The 23,913-nt window shown below is 45.2% G+C and overlaps 1 protein-coding gene across 1 annotated transcript; it reads right to left on the bottom strand.

The window, feature by feature from the left end:
- Positions 1-20,309: 20,309 nt before the first annotated feature.
- Positions 20,310-23,304, bottom strand: LOC132463682 (uncharacterized). The gene is made up of 5 exons (XM_060059980.1): positions 23,097-23,304; positions 22,709-22,871; positions 22,520-22,613; positions 21,177-21,567; positions 20,310-20,955 (listed from the first exon to the last, which is right to left on the bottom strand). Exons 1-4 carry the CDS (start codon positions 23,302-23,304, stop codon positions 21,367-21,369), a joined length of 666 nt encoding a protein of 221 aa, XP_059915963.1. The 3' UTR covers positions 20,310-20,955; positions 21,177-21,366.
- Between the last annotated feature and the right edge of the window lie 609 nt (positions 23,305-23,913).

The following is a 23,913-nucleotide window of genomic DNA, read 5'->3' as shown; positions in this document are numbered from 1 at the left end:
CGCTCCAAAGAAATTATCGATGTCACATCTTACGAGCGAAGATCCATCGATATCGGGAAACGGGGCCCAGCACAATAAAAAGAAAAGAGACAGAATCAGGTGAGAGACTATACAGTCCATAATGACCTATCTTCTTTTTCTTTTTTTCGGAAAAGTGTTCAGCTAAAGTAACATAATATAAACCAGCTATCTCTATGTTGTATCAAATTACTTATGTAGGCAAAGGTCCCCTGCTTTTTTTTTTTTAAAACCCACAATGGAGAATACAGCTTCTCTTGTGAAAGGTATTTGTGTTAAGCCCAATAATAATAACAATAAAGATATTTAAAATGACACGCCTCTGTGTGCCTTTTGATCATATCCTTAGAATCTGTAAATGGTCTTTTGTGACATGACAAACTGACCTCAACTCTCCTGCCTACAATATATTTGTGTATGATTGTCAGTGCCAAGGGAAAAAGAGTAAGATGGAGATGGAGAAGGAGAAAGGGAAAGGGAGAGCATGCAGGAAGAACCAGGGGCCTGTACTACGAACCTCGATCAGAGGGTTAGCAAGGTATGTTGAGCACAAAGCCTGGGTTAGCTGGACCACGAAAGTCGATCTCTTTAAGCGTCGCTGTATCAACATGGTGCTCGCAACCAAACCTGTCTACCCGGAGATCGGCTACTTAAAGGCACCCAGTGCAACTTTATGTAAACATTCAATGAAAAATAAACATTCAATTTCTAGTCTTTTTTACACGTAGTAAGTTTCAATAACTCCATACCATTACATATCGACATTCAAGGAGCAAAGATGAGACGTCGTTGTGTGGTGAGAACTGATAGAAAATCGTAAACAACAACAATCGCCGGTGGGGAGAAGCCATTTTTCCATTGACTGGAAGCCTGCTTTATTTATTGTAGGTTACAAAAAATAAAGAAAATGGCGGCATTGTTGTTGTTATCGATTTTGTATCAGTTCTCACCACACAACGACGTCTCATCTTTGCTGCTTAAATGTCGGTATGTAATGGTATGGAGTTATTGAAACTTACTACGTGTAAAAAAGACTAGAAATTGAATGTTTATTTTTAAGCCTCGAAAGTTGCACTGGGTGCCTTTAAATGGGACTCTCTAAATCGAGCGTCCCGCCCACGGACGCTCTGGCATCTACGGATACGAATACTTTTGCTACACATTTACCACCTAGACGTGTTGCAAAACTACCTGCAAAAAAACCCACAGCTGAGACTTGCAGGAGCAGATTCGAGCAGTTGTAAAATGGATTTGTGCTCGCTCATTAAAATTGTGAATTAACATAGCGTTCTATATCATTTCAAATTTGGGTTTACGAATGTACACCTTTTGGGCATGTTCTCAGATTATGAAACATGGGTGTGCGAATGTGTTTCAGGGGCGGATGGTGTATAGGGGCGATTTGGGCGACGCACTACCAACTGGGAGAAAGAGGATTTTTTTTATAACAAATTCTATCACAGTTTTCTACGGTGGCGCTAAGCATTCACCAAATAAAAAAAAGTTTCACAGCTAATGTAGCCGTTAGCACACTCAGGATCTCGTAATTACGAGATAAGGATCTCGTAATTACGAGAAAAGATCTCGTAATTACGAGATACGGATCTCGTAATTATGAGATAAGGATCTCGTAATTACGAGATAAGATATCATATTTACGACATAAGGAACTCGTTTACGAGAAAAGGATCACGCCTCTCATTCATAAATAACGTTGCTGGCGAGCAGCAGGCCGGCAAAGATGACGCTATCCGACGCTATCGTATTTAATCTCCTGCTCGGGTTGAGGCAATGGGAAATATTGATGTTCCTTGATAGTGAGGAGGGCATTAATATAAGTATGTCAACATTGCGCAGACATCTGAAGTCATTGGCCGGCAAAGATGACGCTATCCGACGCTATCGTACTTTATTTCCTGCTCGGGTTGAGGCATTGGGAAATATGGATGTTCCTTAAAAGTGAGGAAGGCATTAATATAAGTATGTCAACATTGCGCAGACATCTGAAGTCATTGGGACTGTTCAGGAGAAAAGCCCAGTCGGACCTGCTCTCTTCCTGCAGGAGCAGTTGAACCAGTACGGGATGCTTGTTCCATCATTTGATGTGCCAAAGCCCCTCGAATATTGACGCGTTAATTGTTCAGTGGAACCCAGAAGTGGAAATGTTGTTGTCATGGTGGTTTAAAGGGCATGTGGCTGGCCCCTCACTTTGCGGCTCTTAAAAGTTGAATACAGCAGTGCATTATGTGTTTAACTTTATACTATGCATTATTGTTCAGAAAACGTCTTACCTCAAGCTCTTTTCCAATTAATGAGCTAAATTGTTTTTATACAAATCAATAAAATATTGTTTTTGTGGGGAAATATAATTTTTGTCCCACTGCCCACATTAGATTTTGTTTTAATATTGGCTGTGACAGTATGTCACATAATTTATGTATTCAAATTTAAAATACTATGTAAAATACATAGTTAAGGCAAACCCTGTCAGTTGTTAAATTATTTAAAAAAAAAAATTCACAGTGGTATAATTATTAATGAGCACATACCACTGACTGAAGTGATCTATTGCTTTTATACAACGGTTGCTATTATGGCAAAACGAAAGTCATAGACACACTACATTAAAAAACAACAAGAAAGTCAAAGTAGCTGTTTTATTAAAGAATACAAAAAAGTAATCCCTCCTGGCTGCCTTCAAAATGCACGACGGTCGCTATGCTACACACTTTAGCGTCCCTCCGAGAGAAGGCTCGGCTAGAGCGGTTCGCCGGCAATTTATCAGGTCCGACTGGGCTTTTCTCCTGAACAGTCCCAATGACTTCAGATGTCTGCGCAATGTTGACATACTTATTTTAATGCCCTCCTCACTTTTAAGGAACATCCATATTTCCCAATGCCTCAACCCGAGCAGGAAATAAAGTACGATAGCGTCGGATAGCGTCATCTTTGCCGGCCAATGACTTCAGATGTCTGCGCAATGTTGACACACTTATATTAATGCCCTCCTCACTTTTAACGAACATCAATATTTCCCATCGCCTCAACCCGAGCAGGAGATTAAATACGATAGCGTCGGATAGCGTCATCTTTGCCGGCCTGCAGCTAGCCAGCAACGTTATTTATGAATGAGAGGCGTGATCCTTTTCTCGTAAACGAGTTCCTTATGTCGTAAATATGATATCTTATCTCGTAATTACGAGATCCTTATCTCGTAATTACGAGATCCGTATCTCGTAATTACGAGATCCGTATCTCGTAATTACGAGATCCTTATCTCGTAATTACGAGATATTATCTCGTAATTACGAGATCCTGAGTGTGCTAACGGCTACATTAGCTGTGAAACTTTTTTTTATTTGGTGAATGCTCAGCGCCACCGTAGTTTTCAGCGTTCTAGACATATTATCTGTCATTGTCTAATCAGAATCGTCAGATTCATGTCGCGTTTCAAATGGTCCCGCCTCTCTGGGCGAATTCATCGACGTGGAAAATCGCCCAAGGATTCTCCGTTGACTGTCATGTTAAAACTTTTTTTTTCGGAAAATGAGCCTTCAATACATTTTCAATGGGGATTTGGGACTCGCCCTAACGTGTTTGCGTCATACGTAACAGAGCAAAGAGCACGAAGGGATATCTTCGATCAAGTCACTTGCTAATTTCAACATGGCTGCTAATGTGTGCAATTCCGTTGCGTCTCTGAAAGAAGTTCCTTTAAGTTGACGATCCAATTCAGATAAATTGTCATTAAAACAATCAGGACCTCCAAGACCAAAATTAATAAAAAAGCGGTCGTACGTCGACATTCTGTACCAGAGGCTCCAGAAGGAGGACATTGATGCAGCAGTCTTCATCAAAAGTGCCCTCGAGAGCTTCACAAGCATTCTGCAGACCATTAGGTAAGATAACATATCATTTGATCCTTCTCAAAGCAAAGCTTTGTTATGAGAATATATGCATGAAAGGAGACTGTATTTGTGTTCTTTTTTATAATATATGTTCTTTATTATAATATATTGCCAGTGGTGTAATCTAGCTTGCTTTACTCTGTGCTGGACATCCTGGTTAGGCGAGTGTGGGGGGACGTGTGACGTCTGGCCTGCAGGGGGATATGGGCAGGTTGGGAGCGCACCCGATTGGCTGGGGGGGGGGGGGGGTTGGACCTGAGTGCGAGCAGGTGTCAGCACTCAGGCCAATCAGGAATGTTTGTATGTATGTGCCTGCTTTGTGGTTAGTGGGGGAACCGGGGAGCAGAGAGAGAGAGGCAGGGGCGATCGCCACCAGAGATCGCCTTGAACGCATCCTGTGACCGCTTGGAGCGGAGTTGCGATTTACGTCCAAGGAATTATGTTTTGTTGGACTGAGCGTTCAAAATAAAATGACTTTTTCTGTTGCTCACAGAGCTGGCCCAGTCCTTGGCGGCCGATCGGGCCGTCTTACGGGAGCTCCTCGCCTCCGGGGGACGCTGCGAGGGACCCAGGGGAGCAGGACCCGTGGCCAACATCCACGTCCCAAAGATGGGGGAGGCGGACAATGCAGAGGCCTTCCTGGAGACTTTTCAGGAGGTGGCCGAGCTTCTCCGGGTGGCCTCGTCAGGAGTGGGCTCATCGTCTCCTGCCGCTCCTGACGGGGGAGGCCCAGCTTGCGGCCCACAGTCTGCCGGCCGGGGCCCAGCGGGACTATGGGACCATCGCCAGGGCCATCCGGGACCAGCTTGGCCCTTACCCGGAAGAACATCGTCGCCGGTTCCGGACGCTGGCGTTCACCGAGGGGGGCCGTCCCTTCGCCTTTGCCCAGCAGCTGCGGGACCAGGCGAGGAGGTGGCTGGTTCCAGACCAGAACTCGGCGGAGGACGTGGTGGAGCAGGTGGCCCTGGAGAGGTTGAGGGGCTTCCGGCCAGGACCTCCGCCTGGGTCCGGCACCACCGGCCCGAGAGCCTCTCCGCTGCAGTCGACCTGGCGGAGAGCCACCTGCAGCCCCCACCAACGGCCCAGCGACCACCAACACTGGTCCCACTCACCGGTGCAGCTGCCCTACGACGGGACAGGCCAAGCCCGGCGCCGAGGGCAAGAGGGGGGGTCCCCGTTCCGGAGTGGGCACGTGAATCACCTCCCACCCCCACTCCACAGGCGGGCGCTCAAGCGGCAGGGGAGGGGTGCTGGAGGTGCAGGCGGCCTGGTCACTTCCGGCGGGATTGCCCTCTAATGGAGGTGGGCCAGGTCGTCCGCGTCACCGGTGCCCCGTCTCCTCCCCACGGTCCCGGCGAGGCGTACCGTATCCCGGTGAGGATACAGCGGGGTACGCACGAGGCGCTGTTGGACTCGGGCTGCATGCAGACCATGATCCAACAGCGTCTGGTGCGGTCCGAGGCATTGGTGGAGGCGTCGAGCGTTTTGGTCAAGTGTATACACAGGGATGTGCACGAGTATCCTTTGGTCCCTATCCAAATTCGTTGTGGGGGGGAAAAAGCATAGTGTTAAGGCGGCGGTTAGTTCGAGCCTCGCGCATCCCTTGATTCTTGGGTTGGATTGGGCTGGGTTTCCACAGGCTGTTAGGGGGACTATGGGGGTGCGGGCACGACCGGTAGGGACATGTAGGTCATGTGCTGTGTTCTGCGCCGAGGTGGGGGCGGACGACACTGCTCAGGGATCGGGGGAGGCGGGGGATCCCCAACCCGAGGTCCCAGCGCCGAGGTTCCCACCGGTGGAGGATTTCCCCCTCGAGCAGTCTCGTGACGCCACACTGAGCTCAGCCTACGACCAGGTGATAGCTATTGATGGGAGTAAGGTCCGGCCAGACGCAGCGCTGACTTACCCACACTTTAGAGTGGTTTGGGATAGGCTTTATCGGGTGAGTCGTGACACCCAGAATGAGGAGGTTGTCACGCAGTTGCTGGTACCCAGGTGCCGCCGGGAAATGGTTTTCCAGGCGGCGCATTATAACCCAATGGCGGGCCATTTGGGGTACGATAAAACACTTAACCGGATAATGGCCCGGTTCTATTGGCCGGGGATTCGGGCGAAGGTGCGCAGGTGGTGCGCATCCTGCCCCGAGTGCCAGTTGGTGAATCCCCCGGCCGTCCCCAGGGCTCCCTTACGGCCCCTTCCCCTGGTGGAAGCCCCCTTCAACCGCGTTGGCATGGACATTATCGGGCCATTAGAACGTTCCTCATAAGGGTATCGATTTGTGTTGGTCCTGATCGACTACGCAACCCGATACCCGGAAGCAATTCCATTGCGCAACATCTCCGCGAAGAGTGTTGCGCAGGCGTTGTTTCATGTCATATCGCGGGTGGGAATCTCACTGACCAGGGCACCAATTTCAGGTCACAAACGATTAGGGAGCTTTACGGGTTGTTAAAGGTCAAGGCCATCCGCACAAGCGTCTATCACCCAGCCACGGACGGCTTGTGTGAGAGGTTTAACCGGACGTTAAAGTCTATGATCCGTAAATTCGTACACGAGGATGCTCGGAATTGGCATCAATGGCTAGACCCTCTGTTGTTTGCAGTGCGGGAAGTGCCCCAGGCTTCCACGGGGTTTTCCCCATTTGAGTTGCTTTATGGGCGCAAGCCCAGGGGCGTCCTGGACCTCATTAAAGAAAACTGGGAGGAGGGGTCCAGTGACAGCAAGAACGAAATCCAGTACGTCATGGACCTGCGTGCAAAGCTTCACTCACTAGGGGTATTGTCACGTGAGCACTTGCACCGAGCCCAGGAGAGTCAGAGACGCCTGTACGACAGAGGGACTAGATTACGCGATCTCACTCCGGGGGATAAGGTCCTTGTACTATTGCCCACCTCTAGCACCAAATTACTCGCGAAGTGGCAAGGGCCCTTTGTGGTCACACGGCGGGTTGGGGACGTTGATTACGAGGTAGTGCGCACGGACAGGGGCGAAAACAAGCAGGTCTACCACATCAACCTCCTAAAGAGGTGGAACGATGCGGTCCCTGTCGCGTTTGCGTCGACATTACCGGAGAAGGAAGAGCTCGGGCCGGACGTCCCTAGCCAAGGCCCCCACCCCCCTGTCGGTCAGGGCGAGGGTCTCTCAGGGAGTCAGGCACGGGACATTGACGGTCTGCAACTCCGTTTCGCCGACGTGTTTTTGCCCCTGCCCGGTCGCACCCTGCTAATTACTCACAACATCGAGACGCAGCCCGGTTTAACGGTGCGGACACGCCCCTACAGGCTGCCCGTCCACAAACAAGATGTGGTGCGGCGCGAATTGGCAACCATGTTGGAGTTGGGCGTGGTCGAGGAGTCTCACAGTGACTGGTGCAGTCCTGTCGTGCTGGTGGGGAAGCCGGACGGGTCTGTCCGGTTCTGTGTAGACTACCGTAGGGTGAATGCGGTGTCGAAGTTCGACGCCTACCCAATGCCTCGGATCGACGAGCTCGTGGACCGGCTTGGCATGGCCACCTATTATACGACCCTGGACTGCACAAAGGGCTACTGGCAGATTCCGCTGTCTCCAGCAGCCCGTGAAAAAACAGCCTTCTCCACTCCGCTCGGTCTTTACCAGTTTAAGGTGCTTCCGTTCGGGTTGTTCGGGGCCCCGGCCACGTTTCAGAGGCTGATGGACTGGGTGTTACGGCCCCACGCCGCATGCCGCATGCCGTATGCTGCTGCCTACATTGATGACATCGTCATCTATAGTGGAACGTGGGAGCAGCATATGCGGCTGGTGGCGGCCGTCCTTCAGTCGCTGAGACGGGCGGGGCTCATGGCCAACCCGAAAGAAGTGCGTGAACGGGCGGAGGGAGATTCAGTATCTGGGGTTCCACCTGGGGCGGGGGAAGGTCCGGCCGCAGGTCGGTAAGACCGCGGCGGTCGCCGCCTCCCCTCGGCCCAGGACCAAAAAGGAGGTGAGGCGGTTCTTGGAGCTGGCGGGCTACTATCGGCAGTTTGTGCCGAACTTCTCCGACCTGGCCAGCCCCTTGACCGACCTCACCCGTAAGAGGGCCCCAGATACAGTCCAGTGGTCGGAGCCATGTCAGGTGTCGTTTGAGGCTATTAAAACAGCCCTCTGTGGAAAGTCGGTCCTGTGTGCTCCTAACTTTGATCTCCCTTTCTCCCTGCAGACGGACGAGTTGGATAGGGGGTTGGGCGCGGTCCTGACCCAGCAGGTGGAGGGGGTCGACCGCCCGGTGCTGTACCTGAGCCGGAAGTTATCGGTACAGCACGTTGGAGAAGGAGTGCCTCGCCATCCGGTGGGTGGTCGGCGCCCTCCGCTACTACCTACTGGGGCGCTCGTTCACCCTCTACTCCGACCACGCCCCCCTCCAGTGGCTCCACCGCATGAAGGACGTCAACGGGAGGATCACCCGGTGGTACCTCGCGTTGCAACCCTTTAACTTTCGGGTTGTGCTCAGGCCTGGGGCGCAGATGGCCGTGGCGGACTTCCTCTCCCGCTCTGGGGGGGGGGAGTGAGTTGGCGGCCGGATGTGACCCCGGCCTGTGTCGGGCGGTTGGGGTGTGTGGGGGGACGTGTGACGTCTGGCATGCAGGGGGAGGTTGGGAGCGCACCGGATTGGCTGGGGGGGGGGGGGGGGGGGTTGGACCTGAGTGCGAGCAGGTGTCAGCACTCAGGCCAATCAGGGAGTGTTTGTATATATGTGCCTGCTTTGTGGTTAGTCGGGGAACCGGGGAGCAGAGAGAGAGGCAGGGGCGATCGCCACCAGAGATCGCCTGGAACGCATCCTGTGACCGCTTGGAGCGGAGTTGCGATTTACGTCCAAGGAATTACGTTTTGTTGGACTGAGCGTTCGAAATAAAATGACTTTTCTTTTGGACAAAGCAAACCTGGTGTCCAAGCGCTCTGTGAACTTGCTACAGCGAGGCACAATGGATAGCTTAAAAAACAGTGTTTAATACTAACATTATGCATCCCTGCCCATTTTAAGTCGGTATACTCATCATGCCTTCAGTGTGTCTTGAACCACCACACATAAAAGGTTGCCCATATTATATTGATATTTTATCGTATTTGTCTAAATTCATACTTGACTGTAGATAGATTTATGAGTGAAGTTACCAACACAATAGATAAAAAACAGTGTTTAACACTAACATTATGCATTCCTGCCCATTTTAAGTAGGTATGCTGACATCTTTTTACTGGATAAAGTATGAACATGTGCATCACGTAGACTACAGTACTCTACACAGCCTAACAAACACATTATTGGTTTGTTTGCATTCAGAGACTCTGACCAGCTGCAAGAGCCATCAGGAACCGACAGACCAAGGACGGCTTTGACAGAAGAGGCGAAGCAGAGGCTGTCTGAAGAGGTCTGCGACACCATCCTGGCTCACAACAAAGCGAGGTTCACTGGCCACCTTGTGAGTGCTACCTTAGTACAAGGAACTATGTTTGAAAGGTACTGCCATTCATTTCCTGCTGATGCTCTGAATGCCACTGTGAAGGCACTATGAGAATCCTGAATCAAGGCTTGCTGTGGTGCACTGGCACTGTACCAGGTTATCATGAGCTACAACCTCCAGGAGACATTCTCTGAAACTGTGAGTTTGTTGAACATTCTCATCAACTACTCCTATGACAACAGCTGAAGCTGAGAGATGTTTCTCAACTTTGAAAATAATTAAGACATTAAGAGGATGGACACTGGGTTAACCGAGATATAAAACACTTAGACAAATTCAAGAGAGAGAGTGTAAAAGAAATCGAGGGGTCCGGAGCAAGAATTGAAAAAAGTCTTTATCGTGAAGAAAAACAACAACGATAACAGCCGAGTAGGTCTTAAGATTCACTGCTGGACCACGCATTCCAGCTTCTCTTTATACACACATACATACAACAATCCCTTTGTTCTAATGGAGGTTTCCGCCCACATCAATCTTTGTCTTAGCATATTTTCAACAAAGTGATTTTGGACATCAGTCTGAGGTCAGCATGCATTAACCACGTAGCCAAGATGACCCAAGGCTGAAGGCTGAGGTCAACATGGCTTAACCCCGTAGCTGCCTGCTCATATCTGTGTCCCACCATCTGTTCTGACCCCAGGCTCTGCAGGTATCATGTGTCTTCTACCATTAAGATATAAGGCCTAATAATAATCATAGTTGACCATAGAATATATTTTCTACCACAGGTTACAGCGGCCCTCACAACCCCCCCAACCCCCTTCCTGTGAGAATAAACACTGGTTTACAGCGGCCCTCACAACCCCTCCCCACCACCCCAACCCTTTCAAGTGTATATTGTATATGTATATAGTTCTCTGCAAACCTATGGCGGCATCATGCCTTCAGTGTGTATATTGTATATAGTTCTCTGCAAACCTATGGTGGCATCATGCCTTCAGTGTGCAAATTGTATGTAGTTCTCTGCAAACCCATGGTGGCATCATGCCTTCAGTGTGCATATTGTATGTAGTTCTCTGCAAACCTATGGTGGCATCATGCCTTCAGTGTGCATATTGTATATAGTTCTCTGCAAACCTATGGTGGCATCATGCCTTCAGTGTGTCTTGAACAACCACACATAAATGGTTGCACATATTATATTGATATTTTATCATATTTGTCTAAATGCATACTTGACTGTAGATAGATTTATGAGTGAAGTTACCAACACAATAGATTGGCCGTAACACACTCAACCCTTTTAGAATCACATTCTCTCTCTCACTCTCCCTCTCTCATAAACACACAGACAGAGACAGATTGTTAACTTGTGTATAATTCCCAATTATTATTGATGTATTTACACTTTTAATCTTGCTGAATTCTACAAGGCAAATAAATTAAGTTAAAACTCAGTTCCCCGGCTCCATTCGTCTTTGTAAGGAAATGTTCTATTTTGTCTTTATTATTTTGTCAGAATGCACCAGAATGCTTAATTTGTATGTGAAAATCCCAAAAAAATCTTCGGGGGGAGGATGCCCCCAGACCCCCCTACAGGGGTTTGGTTTACAAACTTTCAGCCCCCCCTAAAATAATATTCACCAGCCGCCACTGGTTTTGCACCAACTGCGCTGCAATAATTGTAGCAAAAGGATTTGTGCACCTGTAACACAGATGTGCGTACTCGTAGACCCTATTTTGTGTTTACAATGGTATAAAAAATATTTACGACTACAAATGTACTGTTACACATTTGTGACTTTAGAGTACACATGCAAAATAAATATATACGACTTCAAATTTTTACTTCAGTGTACGCATTCAAATTCTGCAGTTACAGGTGCTAAAGACTTTTGCTACAATAATACCTTCATAGATTACGAGCGTCAGTGTCGTTCGCGATGGAGGGTGGATGACATTCCTACAGTCTAAGTCATTTCTACAAATGACTTACTATTACTAGCGATTAACATGACGAAACAACACAAACTAAGCTAACATTAGACTATAGCCATACCAGATAACGCCATACCAGCTAACCCTAACTATTTATATTAAACTCTGAACCATTTTGCAACGGGCAACTGTGTGTTGGTGTGTCTTATTGCTTCCCAAGTCTGCATCTTTCCCACTCCTGTCCTGGCTAATAGTTTCAGCTTTTGTACAGTATATCAGAAATGATCACCCTGTACCACACTGCTGACTTGTTGATGTTTTGTGAGCACTCACACATTTCTCTAGGTATCCTAAGTTTCATACTGGAGTCATCAAAACTTTGGACTTTGTTATTGTAAGAAATATTGTGTTGCAAAAACACTTTGTGTCTTACCCTAACCTTAACCCCAGTAACATTTCTTCATCATAAACTACAAGTTACGCAAAATGGCCTACAAACATCCAGTCCAATATGAATTGGGAATCGAACCCCTTATCCCCGCGTTAATGAGTTGTTCTCTGACCACTGACCCATCAGGTCTTAGCACATGTGATTCAAGAGTTAACCACTTGACAATCTTTAAACTTCAGTTGCCTAGAAATTGTAAAGACAGTGATGTGTGTACATTGTGCAAGTATCCGCCACTCGCGATGTGTGGGCAGGTCAAAATGAAAGAAAAATCCCCTTGCATCACTAGGGAATCGAACCCCAAATCATCAGTTGGTCGTTGGTAACTGTAAACAAAGAGATTGCATTTTGTTTAACTGCTAACTAACAAACGGGTTTATGAGTTCACTGAACAAGGATTAAAGAAATAAAAGACCACTTTTCCATCAGAAAAATCATCAGAACCGTTATTACCAACCCATAGACACTAAAAGCCAAAACCTTTCTCACATGCACACCCATCGCGTGACGGCTACGCACACACATGCACACCCATAGCGAGTGACGTAGGACGTAAAGTCCCGCCCCGGGCGAAGTGGCGTCGATTTTGGTCAAGGTAATAGCTTTCTTCTCGTCGGACGTTGAGACCAGGCAGTCGTCGAAGTAGAAGTGCTTTAGGACTGTAGTTACTGCTTCAGGTAATGACCTGTCTTCCATCCTCTGCAGTCCGTCTTAAAGCATAGTTGGCACAGCTCGGGCTCGACTTGGCCCCAAACAAGTGGACCACCATCTTGTACTCGCGCAGAGGCTGACTCAGATCTCCCTGTGGCCACCAGAGGAATCGTAGAAGATCGGACCAACCAGACAATTAGTGAGGTCCAGACCCTGTAATAGTTCCTCGTTCAGTGACTTCCCTGGAAACAAAGCAGCACAATCGAAAACAACACATAGCTTTCCCTTTTGTGGATGGGTCACGCCGTGATGAGGGATGTACCATACTCTGATGTACCATATAACTGCCGTCGTTGCGGTTGTGCTCGTCTTCAGGAACTTCCACTGCGTAACCTTTGTTCTGCAGGTCTGACATGAAGGTCTTGTATTCATCGTGGAACGTTGAGGTCTGGGCGAGTTTCCTTTTTAAGTTTGATGCCCGTTGCTTGGCAACACATTTGTTGTTTGGCATCACCACATTTTTGTTCCTGAGAGGCATCCCAATGCTGTAGTGCCCATTGACTTTCTTGATTGTCTCAGTCACAGACTTCATGGACTGAACGTCCTCTTGCGACATTTCTGACTTCTCTTCGCAGGCTTGCTCCGGAAAGTCGTAATTGTGCTGCTGCAGCAGCATGCTGTCCACGCCGCTGACTGAGAGTCTGTTGACTGAGAGTCTGTTGACTGAAGCCCTTTGACTGTAGTGGCTTGACTTGTGGTGATCGCCACCTTTCTTGAGGGGGCCATTAACTACCCAACCCTGGGTCGTATTTACCGCATTAGGCCCGTCGTCTTGGCTGTGGATTATCTTCCACGGTTCCATTGCAGAGTGAGCGTTCACTCCGATCAGTATCTCAAGATCTGCGTCGATCTGTGGTAGCCATACTTCTTTCTGCAGATACGGCCAACAGGCACACTGTCTTTCGTAACAGGTATGTCTGTGTGGGTGTAGACGTCTGGCAGGCTTATGTACTTGTTCTCTGTCAGACCGCACACTTCTAGATCTGAGAGCACGTAGCAGGACACAGGCTTCTCCTGGCCCATAGTACGGAGGAGCACTTGAGTCTTCTTACCATGGACACCAAAGCATCTCATCAACCTTTCAGAGCAAAACGTAGCGGAACTTCCCGAGTCCATGAATGCGTACGTCTCTATTGTCGTGTTGCTCCTCTTGGATTTGATGTGCACGGGCACGATAGACAGGATGCAGGCATTGCCTCTGGCCCCGGTGAATGCCGTGACTTCACTTTTGGCTGATGCATCTTCTTGTGGAGTTGAGTGTCCACTGGTAGAGCTTGGACTTTTCTCAGGCTTTGCGTTATCTTGGTCGGTGTTCTTGTCCCTTTTGCTGACGAGAACACCAGGCTTGGGTGTTTCTTGCTGCAGATTTCACATGTGGCTCTCTTTTTACAATCTTTTCCCATGTGCCCTTGGGCCAGACACCTGAAACAAAGCCCTTTACCTTTAAGGAACTCGATTCTCTCTTTTTTTGGCAGGCTTCTCATTTTGTAACATGTGCTCAGGTTGTGGCTTTTGTTGCAGTACAGGCATGGCTCTTGAAACGCCTTGCTTGTCTGCTTGTTCTTTCTAAGTTCTGAGGCATCCCCTTCATCTGACTTAACACTTGTGGCACAGCCAGTAGTTCTTCTCGGTCCGCCTCCCTTGACAAATCTAGTGCTTGACTTGCTCTTTTCTTTTGCTTCGGAGGACTCTTTAACATCACCGAACAGTGAGTCTGAAGCTATCTTAGCTTGTCTGTTGAGGTACATCACGAGATCAGAGAACTTTGCTCTTCTTCCTTCTCTTTCTTGTATGTTGAAAGCTATAACTCTCCATCTTTTACAAAGTCTGAAGGGCAACTTTGACACGACAATCCGAAGGTTGCTCGGGCTATTCATCTCCTCGAGGTACTCCATGTCTTTCATGACATTGTTACATCCGGTGAGATATATGGAGGAGCTGTGAAGTGACTTGGCATCTTCTGCTTTGATTTGTGGCCATTTGACAGCCTTGTCCACGTAGGCCGCAGCTATTTTCTGCTCATTGCCATAGTGATAGGTCAAGAGCTTTCTTGCTTCATTGTAGCCTTGTTGTGCGCTCATGTGTTGGCAACTTCTCACAAGTTCTGTTGGTTCACCGCTGGTGAATTGCTCTAGATAGTACAAGCAGTCTTCATTGTTGTCTGTACGACTGTGAGCACATCATCATGTGCTCAAAGGCCTTCAGGAATGGCAGGAACTCGAAAGGATCGCCACTGAATTCAGGGACTTCTCATTGAGGTAGGTTGGCTAGTCTCGGTTGTGTGATTAACATCTCTGTGATATCCCTCTGGTTTAGTATCACTTTGCCGAGTTCAATTTGCTTTCCATCGGAACTTGTACTTATTACTTGTGTTATTGTTGTTTTCCTTCTTTACTTGAACATAAGACGTGTGTCTAGTTGGCCTGTGAGAAGCACTGTTGTCTTGGATATTTTGGTTTGACATCTGCTGTAGGCATTTTATTGTCGAGGTTGGAATTCATCCCGTCGTCGTCCATGTTATCTGTGTTATCGTATTTTTCTAGAACTAGTAGCTTTGCTGTGGACTCTGCAATAGCAGTTTCAACGTCTAGCTCCTCCATTTGAGTCTTCAACTGAATCTTCTTGACTTTCAGCTGTGCTTCCAGTTGAGCCTCTTCCAACTGCAGTGCCTGTTTCTTCTTAAATGCGGCTGCGCGTGCGAGTAGTGCTGCACGTTAACTTCCTCTTTTCTACGCAGAGGCAATGCATGAGAAGGGCGCTTTGGATACATTTGAGTATCTACTGCGTACACTTCGTGCTGTGACTGAACTACATTATTCTAGCACAGCGGATGCATTGACGTCTGGATCCACATCTTCGGTGGCAGACTCACCTTGCTGTGTCGTCGCGCCATCCTTTGGGGTCACCTGTTCAGTAGCAGCCTGTTCGTTATCGACCATGGCGTGCCGTCTTGCTTCTATTATCCACTGCTCCAGTTTGGTCAAAACGTTCTCATACAATGTAAAATTTGGCTCACTACAATACTGCTGGTCAGCTTTCCTTTCATCATCTGATAACAGCATACTAACTCCATAGTTCACTTCAGTAAACTCCTTCAGGAATTTTGAGTAATCTCAAAGTAATTTTCTATTTTCTGGATACAAGGCTAATACACTGGGGTAACCCGGCACGGTGAGCGAACCACCACCTCCTGAAACAGGACACAACTTTGCTGGGCAAAAGCCAACAATGCATGTTTAATCCAAAATCAAACAAAGTCTCATGCTGACAATAATACAACAACAAAAAAAACTGGGAGGAATTGACAGTCCTATACCCCGCAGGTGGAATCCCGTCACCCACGAGGACCGGTCTCTCCGTACAGGAGCTCCAGGGCTAGGAGAGCCCAGAATGAGTGGAGAAGCAGGCTATTTAAGCCCTGCTTCTCCACCTGTTCCTCAGGTGCTCTGCATGTTCTTAATTGGCCCGGGCCAGGTTGCCACACTCCTCCACCCTTTGTTGAAGCCTCGGGTGGCCTTTCGGAGGAGCGGCGGTCCAGCACGTTGCATGGCTGCTTCTGATGCCAGCGTGGCTCGTTTCGCCTCGTCCCTCTCGGCCTTGTCCCTCTCGGCCTTGTCCCTCTCGGCCTTGTCCCTCTCGGCCTTGTCCCTCTCGGCCTCGTCTCCCGGGGCCTCGTCTCCCGGGGCCTCGTCTCCCGCGGCCTCGTGTCTCGCGGCCTTGTCTCCCGCGGCCTCGTCTCGGCCTGCGTCGTCTCTGGCGGTTTCGTCTCTGGCTGCGTCATCTCTGGCTGCATCGTCTCTGGCTGCATCGTCTCGGCAGGAGGGGGGCGAGGGGGCGGAGAAGGACGAAGCCGAGTGTTGACAGAGAATGCTGAAAGCGCCCAGATGAGAGGAAGAGTTTCCCTAAAATCGACATAGTTTTTTGTGCTGTGATTCGTGTCAGGGTGCCCTATAGGAGTCATTAATAAGAAATGAAGACCAGAAAAGTAGTATAATTGGAGATCTTTAAGTGTTTGCCCAGCAACCTTGCTGACCATGACAAGGAGAAATACCAGGCAATAGAACAGAAAAGTAAAATGCTCTCAACAAAGGAGTAATATCATATCATATCTCATATATAAAAGTAACATCATATCTCTATCCACTCTAAATTGTCTTAACTTGTGCATAAAATACAGCCTCTGCAGCCCCTTTTTATTAATGGTGTCTGTAGGAGACCACTAGCGATGTTTCTTCTTTAACACAATGTTTACTTACAAATTTCCTGTAGCTCACAAAATAATTATTCCTTGTCTTGTCCTTTCTATAAAAGTAGTCTTGAACCGGGGTCCCTGGATTGTTTGGGGGGGTCCAACTCATTTGTGTAGACTATATATAGAGGCCTATCTATTTTTGGTATTATATTTTGAAATAATATTTTCTGGTTGCAATTTCGGCCCAATCCCAATCACCCCTTTGCCCTACCCTTTGCTTTTGAGTAGCCCTCGCCTTTGAGGTTCCTTCAAAGCAGAGGGCCAAGGGAAATTCTTCCCCTACAAAATTGGCCAACCTTTCGAGACTAAGTTATGTCATTAATAGTCGTTTACGGAAATAGATCGCAACGAGTTTGTTACCGGCCTCAGCTGTTGGGATTTTTCTTCCGTGGGTTTTAAACACCTTTTTGCGGTTGTCAGCGAATCTGAGATATAGAATATAGAATATACTTTAATTTTCATTATGCAGTAGAACCGTGCAATGACATTTGCTTATGCAGCCTCTGAAATAATGCTCAAACAACAACACTCACACAATAAATAGTATAAAATACAGTACAAAAGACTGTATAAAAGACACATTTCTAAGAAGACATGGTCAAGTCCTTTTAAAGTGCAACCGTGCAACTGTGTACACAGCAAAACTCCCAACTCCCATAGGGTTAAATTCAACACTTTTCCAGTGTTTATATAATCCTCACTGGTTCTGAGTTAAATCAACACTTTGCAAAGTGGTGATTTGCAAAGTGGTGATTTTTACATTGTGGTGTTAAAAATCTAACACTCTAAGTGTTAATTTCTACACTGTACTGTGTTAACTCTTTTCACTGGGAGTGATATTTCATAACACTTGTGGTGTTGTTTAGGACACTTTTAAGTGTTCACTAAAACACTGGATAAGGTTAACTCTTTTCACTGGGAGTGTTACTTCATAACATCCATGGTGTTATTTATAACACTTTTAAGTGTTCACTATAACACTGGATAAGGTTAACTCTTTTCACTGGGAGTGTTACTTCATAACATCCATGGTGTTATTTATAACACTTTTAAGTGTTCACTATAACACTGGATAAGGTTAACTCTTTTCACTGGGAGTGTTACTTCATAACATCCATGGTGTTATTTATAACACTTTTAAGTGTTCACTATAACACTGGATAAGGTTAACTCTTTTCACTGGGAGTGTTACTTCATAACATCCATGGTGTTATTTATAACACTTTTAAGTGTTATAAATACACTGAATTGTGTTAACTCTTTTTCACTTACAGTGTTACTTTATAACATTTACAGTGTTATTGTATGAGACTTTAGAGTGCTCTATGAGTTTTTAAATTCTAATCTGTATTTAGTGTCTAATACTTATAGCACATTGAAGTGCAATTGTGTTACTATCAGTGAAAAAAAAAACAGAAAGTTGATGACATTACATTCACATTACAATTTTAATACATTCCATTCACATTACAATTGTAATACATTCCAAGCACCATCGAAACATTGTACTTTTACAAATAAAATAATGGCACAATGTAAAGTCCATTGTCATTGCCATAAGAACTTTGTAAGTCAAAGGGCTTGTAAATTTCAATATAATCTGCTCTAATAACATTGTTTTCATCGGTTTCAAAGACTTGATAGGCATGGCAATGCTCATTGAACTTTTCAACAAAAAGCTTGTTAACTAAAAAGAAGGTGACACTATTGACCAAAACAATTTTTTTTATACTACAAAACACAGGCATGTCATGTTTCGAACCACAGCAAATGACCAATCCTGCTCTGTATTCGGTCCCATTAATAATAACCCAGTTAGCAGAGAAAGTGTCTTCTGCAGCAGGCAAGCCTTGGGTGATCATTTCCTCATCTTCAACATTGAACAATTTTAAGGGCCCATATTCAACATTGTTAAAAGGACATGTCTCCCACTTGTATGCTATGGATGCTTGGTGTTTTTTGGCAAGTGACACTGTAATGTTTTTAAAGTTTTTAAGGGTGTTTTTAAATACCCTATGTTTAGCCTCACCTCTCATACCCCATACATGTATTAAGGGTCCAATTTTCCTGATACAAGTAGGGTAGTGCAACATAAAGTGGTGTTTGGGAATCAGGTTTCTCCCTGGATATAACTGTTTGAACAAGTAATGGTGTTCCATTATTAAATGCTTTAGATGCACAGTCATGCCAATTGAAACTGATGGAGAGAAAATGATGTTAATTATTTGTAGTAAAAGCAATAGCAAGGTCCAGTTCTGATTTCCTTCTGGCACAATGTCACCAAAAATTAAAGGAACGTTTCTTATTAGACAAAGAGTCTGAATGGAGTTGAGGCCTATACTATTGCCAGTACTGTCCAAGTTCACCCTTGTTGGACGATTTTTGCGCTCTGAGTAGCCATAATCAAAAGCATAGATCCGTGACAAAAGAGCAGGTTTTGGCAGAAAATTGTCGGAAAGATATTCAAAGAGCAACTTTAGCTCATACTGTGCCACCCCTTCAAGAATGTCGTGCATTATGTCCAAGGAAAAATTCTGGCAAACATGAAAGAACTGTAAACTGTTCAGTGTTGAATTCTTTTTTAAACCAAACACATGCAGCTTTTGAGGATCGGATTGCAACTCTCTGCAGTGCATTTCAAAAAGCTCTTTCCCTCGTAAGACTATCTTTGGATCATCCTCAGTATACACACTCTGCGCATCTTCTTTTGAAATTAAACACAAACGACAGTAGTGACGTCCACTGAAAGACTCTACAAAACCCAAAATTGTGTGCATCCCCAAGTTGTCCCCAGTTATCTGACATAGAGTGCCATGGACCTTTTCAGATGAGAAGGGTAAATCAATGCCATGACGCTCCAATAATTTTATGTCATCAATCAGTGGCTGTAAAATAGGATCAAAGCCATGTTTTTTCACATCTTCTGCATGAAACAATGAAACCAAATGAATGTTCATCAATGCAGAATTTAACTTTGGAGGCAGATTTCTGAGGACAAAGTACATTGCACCAATTTTGTGAAACCCACGTTTGGAATCAAGTGGATTAGCTGTCTCAAAGTCATCGTAAAACAGTTGAATTTGCAAAGAGATTGGTTGTTTTGAAAACAATGGATGAGACTTAAAATAACTTCCATCACAGAAGTCATCATATCGGTCTTCTTTTGATACACCTGGTTTAGCCAGCAGCTCGCAAATATAAGTATTGCGGCAGATAAATTTGATGGTTTCCAAAATTGGAATGTACACAAAAGTGTCTTTCACTGGTACCTGGTCATAAGTTCCTGTATTTTTATTTAACCTTGTATCATAACGAATTCCTAAAGTTTTTTCCACTGGCTCGACAATTCCCCATTTTGCACAGAAATATGTCTTTCTTTTAGCTTCTGTATCAAAGCCCTCAACTGGGTTGTCAAAAGTCTCAAGACATTTTTCCAATGTAGATCTTACAGGATTATCTTTTGGCACAACGGAGAGTACTTTTTGCTTAAACTGACAGTGCAGTCCATCAGCAAATTCTTCCAAATCATTAACAAGTGATGTCACAAAACTATTTGCCAAATCACTACCACTGAGTGGTAGTGATTTGGTAGTAGTTAAAATGGATTTCGTTTTTTCTTCCATTCTTTGACCAGATCCATTGTTTTCAGAACAACCAGCCTCAAGGCTCTGTGTGACACTTGTTTCCGCAACTTCATCCTGAATGAAAAAATCATCCTGAAATGACTCTGAGGTTTCTGCATCACCACTTTGACAACAATCTTCATTATGAACACTATTTAAATGTTTTTTAAAACCAGAAAATGACGTGAACTGACGCCTACAACTTTCTTGTGAACAAGCCAACTTAAATTTGGTGCTTGGATAAAAACTGTGGCCTAGTCGCAAATGACTTATCAAAGCCTGACTGCTGATATGCAGCGATTGACAGATGAAACATTTAAACATTGTTCTCATTCAAAATTTTAGCACGCAACTCACGAACACGCGGTGACTCGTCTGTTGAGGTAGCGTCAATGTTGAAAATGGTAGTCTGCACAAAACTGTAGAAATGAACCAGGGACTCGTCGTAATTTAAGTTGAACACGTAGTGGGATTTGAAAAGTTCATCAAACGCACCCAGTGAGCTGGTGGCTTGGCAGGGGATGAGTTGTTTGTCCACTGCGATGTAAAAGGTGTCAATCCTGCTCTGGGTTCGGCCGACTGCAAGGATGTATGGTTTGCCATCTCTTTCTTGCAGGTGTTCATCGATGCTGCAGCATGACTAAAAACAAATAAGATACAAAAAACAACAACACATACACTGTTCAGTAATGCCGAGTATAAATTACCCCTTTAGTTTTGAATCATGTTCCTTACTGGACTCCTGAACAATAGGCCTGTACCAAGTAAACATAGTCCACATGGAGAGGAAAAAATAGAAAGTTCAGAGCTAAAAAAGTGTCTTGTAGGACTTTAAAAAGTGAGGGAACATACAGTATTTACCTTGTGAAAGTGCACCATTTTGTCTGCTGCATCCCTTGGACTTATTTTGGTCCTCCTCTTCCGTCCAGCTGAAGGTGGCAAAAGATGAAGCAGTAGCAGCACAGAAGCCATGTCACTGTCCCAGTCTGTTTGGGGTGGAATTTATCAGACAATTTATCAAATGAGAACGTAAAAATAAATATTAGTATTGTCAAACAAACATGCAGTCAAGCGTACCATTGTCATCATTCTCTGCAAGCTTCTCTGCAGCTTTTAGCAAATGACACAGGTCAGTTGACGGAGTCAGCTGTTTGGCCTCTTTGATGACTTTTGGCTTGAATGAGGTGTCCCACTTTTCAAGCAACTTGGTGGCTGTTTCAGCACCAAACAGCAGCAGGAAGTCTTGATTGACCTGTTGATCATACAAAAGTGTCACATTTAGTCTACGTTGCACCAAATGCTGTCCTTCTTATAGCTCCCAACAGCACCCTGAAGTTTCAAAGAACAGGGATATGGGCTGATTGGCTCTAAATATTTCCTTTTATGATACAAAGAGGTAATTTTGAGCAATATGGGAAATACCAGGAGACCGGGATGACCAATAATCACATATTTAACTGCTACCATCAAAGTGAGCAAAACAATGATAAAAGACTAGAAAACTAGTTGAAAATGTAAAATGTATGACTTACTAGTCCTTTAACATCCAAAAAACTTGGAAATGTTTTTAAGACATCTGCAGTTCTTTGTGGGTCATGGACAAGGTCCTGGCGATGTTGGAACGTCATTTTCATCCTCTGAAATACACTTGCTTCATCAGGAGAGTGAACAAGAAATGAAATGGCCTCCTTGCAGGCATCTCCATCAAGTTGCTGAGGCAGTGTGGTTGCTGATCTTCGGCGCTTTGGCCCTTGTTCTTGAGGCACTGAGACTTCCTTCACTGGCCGTTTAGTTGTAGACCTAGTTATGGTCTTGAGGCGCCATGCTAAATATCCAGTCCCTTTCACGCCATCGTAGAAATGCTCCTATTACATTTAAACAAAGAAAATGAACATCAAATGTGATCTTACAGCATGTGCAGATGCAGCAAAATGAAACAATAGAACTATTATTATATAACAGCTTTTCTATTTTCAAGTTTATGTGCAAAATGCCCTGAGTCACTTCCGAGCAGGGCTCTATCATTGTTTTTGATTTCACATCTTAAAAATACTCCACAATTTCAAATGCAGTCATATGACAACAGTCACTATCAAAGAGACAATAGGACCAACCACACAATTGTTTAAATACTTTCACTTTATCTACTGTAGTTATTCCATGATAAAACTTCTGTGCCACTTTACCATCATTGCATAACTTACATAGCCCTTTGGAGAAAAGTGATCCTTCAGTGAAGGAAAGACAGTAATAATTCCTAGGGCATACTTCTCCTTTTGCTGACGGGAGGGAAACCTGCTATAGAGAAAAGACAACCAATGATGGATCGGAGTTACAGTATACAATACAAGAATACAGTGTATGGCCCTTCATTACATTTCTATTAAGCTTACCCATGTCTCTCGGTCATATCACTTGCCAATATGTTTACAAGCTGTCTCCGGGTGCGGTGGCTTAGTGAATTTTCTCCCCTGTATTCTTCAAGGATATCCTCTCCACCAGGCTTCCTATTCAAGGCATCTTCAACCATCTGCTCATACAAATAAGAAAATAATAATAATAAAAATGGTGTTCAATTCTCTCTTTTATGTCAAATGAGAGAAAACACACTCATGTTTGTAGTTAAAGGTGAAAGTTTAGAGGAATGTCAAAAAACTTGTAAAAGGACAAACATCTGGCAAGATGCAAATCAATAACTTACTTTCATTACAGGCAAGTTGGGAACCACATGCTCTGATTGGTTATAATTTCAATTCAGTATAACTCAAAAATATTTTTTACTCTCAATTACCTCTTTCGCTGCAGAACTGCCCATGTCTTCTTTACTGGATCTACTGCGGCCTGCAGGAATACCATGTTCCCTTAGGTCACTGTCGCTTGATGAAAGTGATATGGTATCCGTGAGGGAAGATGCTGTATCCGAGTAAGATGGTGTTGAATGAGCTAAAGGAGAAAAATCTTTACAAAAAGTAAATTGGTTAATTTTCATTAATAATTATACAACTATTGCCATGTTCATATTCAGACAACAATGTACACAAATATGTCAACCCTGTCCACTGCCATGCACATTGCATAAAGAAAGGTCAGTATTATCTGCATAAAGGAGCAAAAACTTGGCTCTACACTGACTGGGCTATACACTGACAACATAAGGTATTATGATAACATCTACCTTCATCTGAAATCCTTTGACGTACAGTCAGGCATAGGTCTGGATGGGCCTCCAATAACTCAAGAAAAATGTCTTTGTCAACTGCTGTGTCAGTTTCATCGAAAATTTCAAGATGAGCAGCATCCTGAAGTCCAAACTTGGTTTTGACTGTAGAAATGCAGAATGTAACCATAAAGTCACCTGAAACAGACTAAATAACTTTGCTTTTATCTTTTTTTATTATTATTTTAGGCTTACATTTATTTGGGGCAATATTATGGTACTGCATCTTGGATTAGTAACTCTGCACTTCTTTGTGATAATGGTAGACTAAATTAAACAAGTCTGCCGCAACAGTGATACAGATTGATCATTAATTGAAGTTTTTTTTTTTTTTTTTATGAGACACAATAGTCTACAATAAACTGTGTTACAGGTATAGCC

This window comes from Gadus macrocephalus, chromosome 8, assembly GCF_031168955.1.
Source record: "Gadus macrocephalus chromosome 8, ASM3116895v1".
Taxonomy (NCBI): Eukaryota; Metazoa; Chordata; class Actinopteri; order Gadiformes; family Gadidae; genus Gadus; species Gadus macrocephalus.
Note: the sequence above shows the minus strand (reverse complement) of the source record. Positions and strands in the feature narration are given on the sequence as shown.

Coding starts and splice junctions, on each gene's coding strand:
- LOC132463682 (XM_060059980.1), bottom strand. CDS start 23,304: ATGAAAATTAACCAATTTACTTTTTGTAAAGATTTTTCTCCTTTAGCT. Junction 22,872..23,096: donor AGCGAAAGAGGTAATTGAGA/GTAAAAAATATT, acceptor CATTTTTATTAT/TATTATTTTCTTATTTGTAT. Junction 21,568..22,519: donor ACTTTTCTCCAAAGGGCTAT/GTAAGTTATGCA, acceptor TATGATCAACAG/GTCAATCAAGACTTCCTGCT.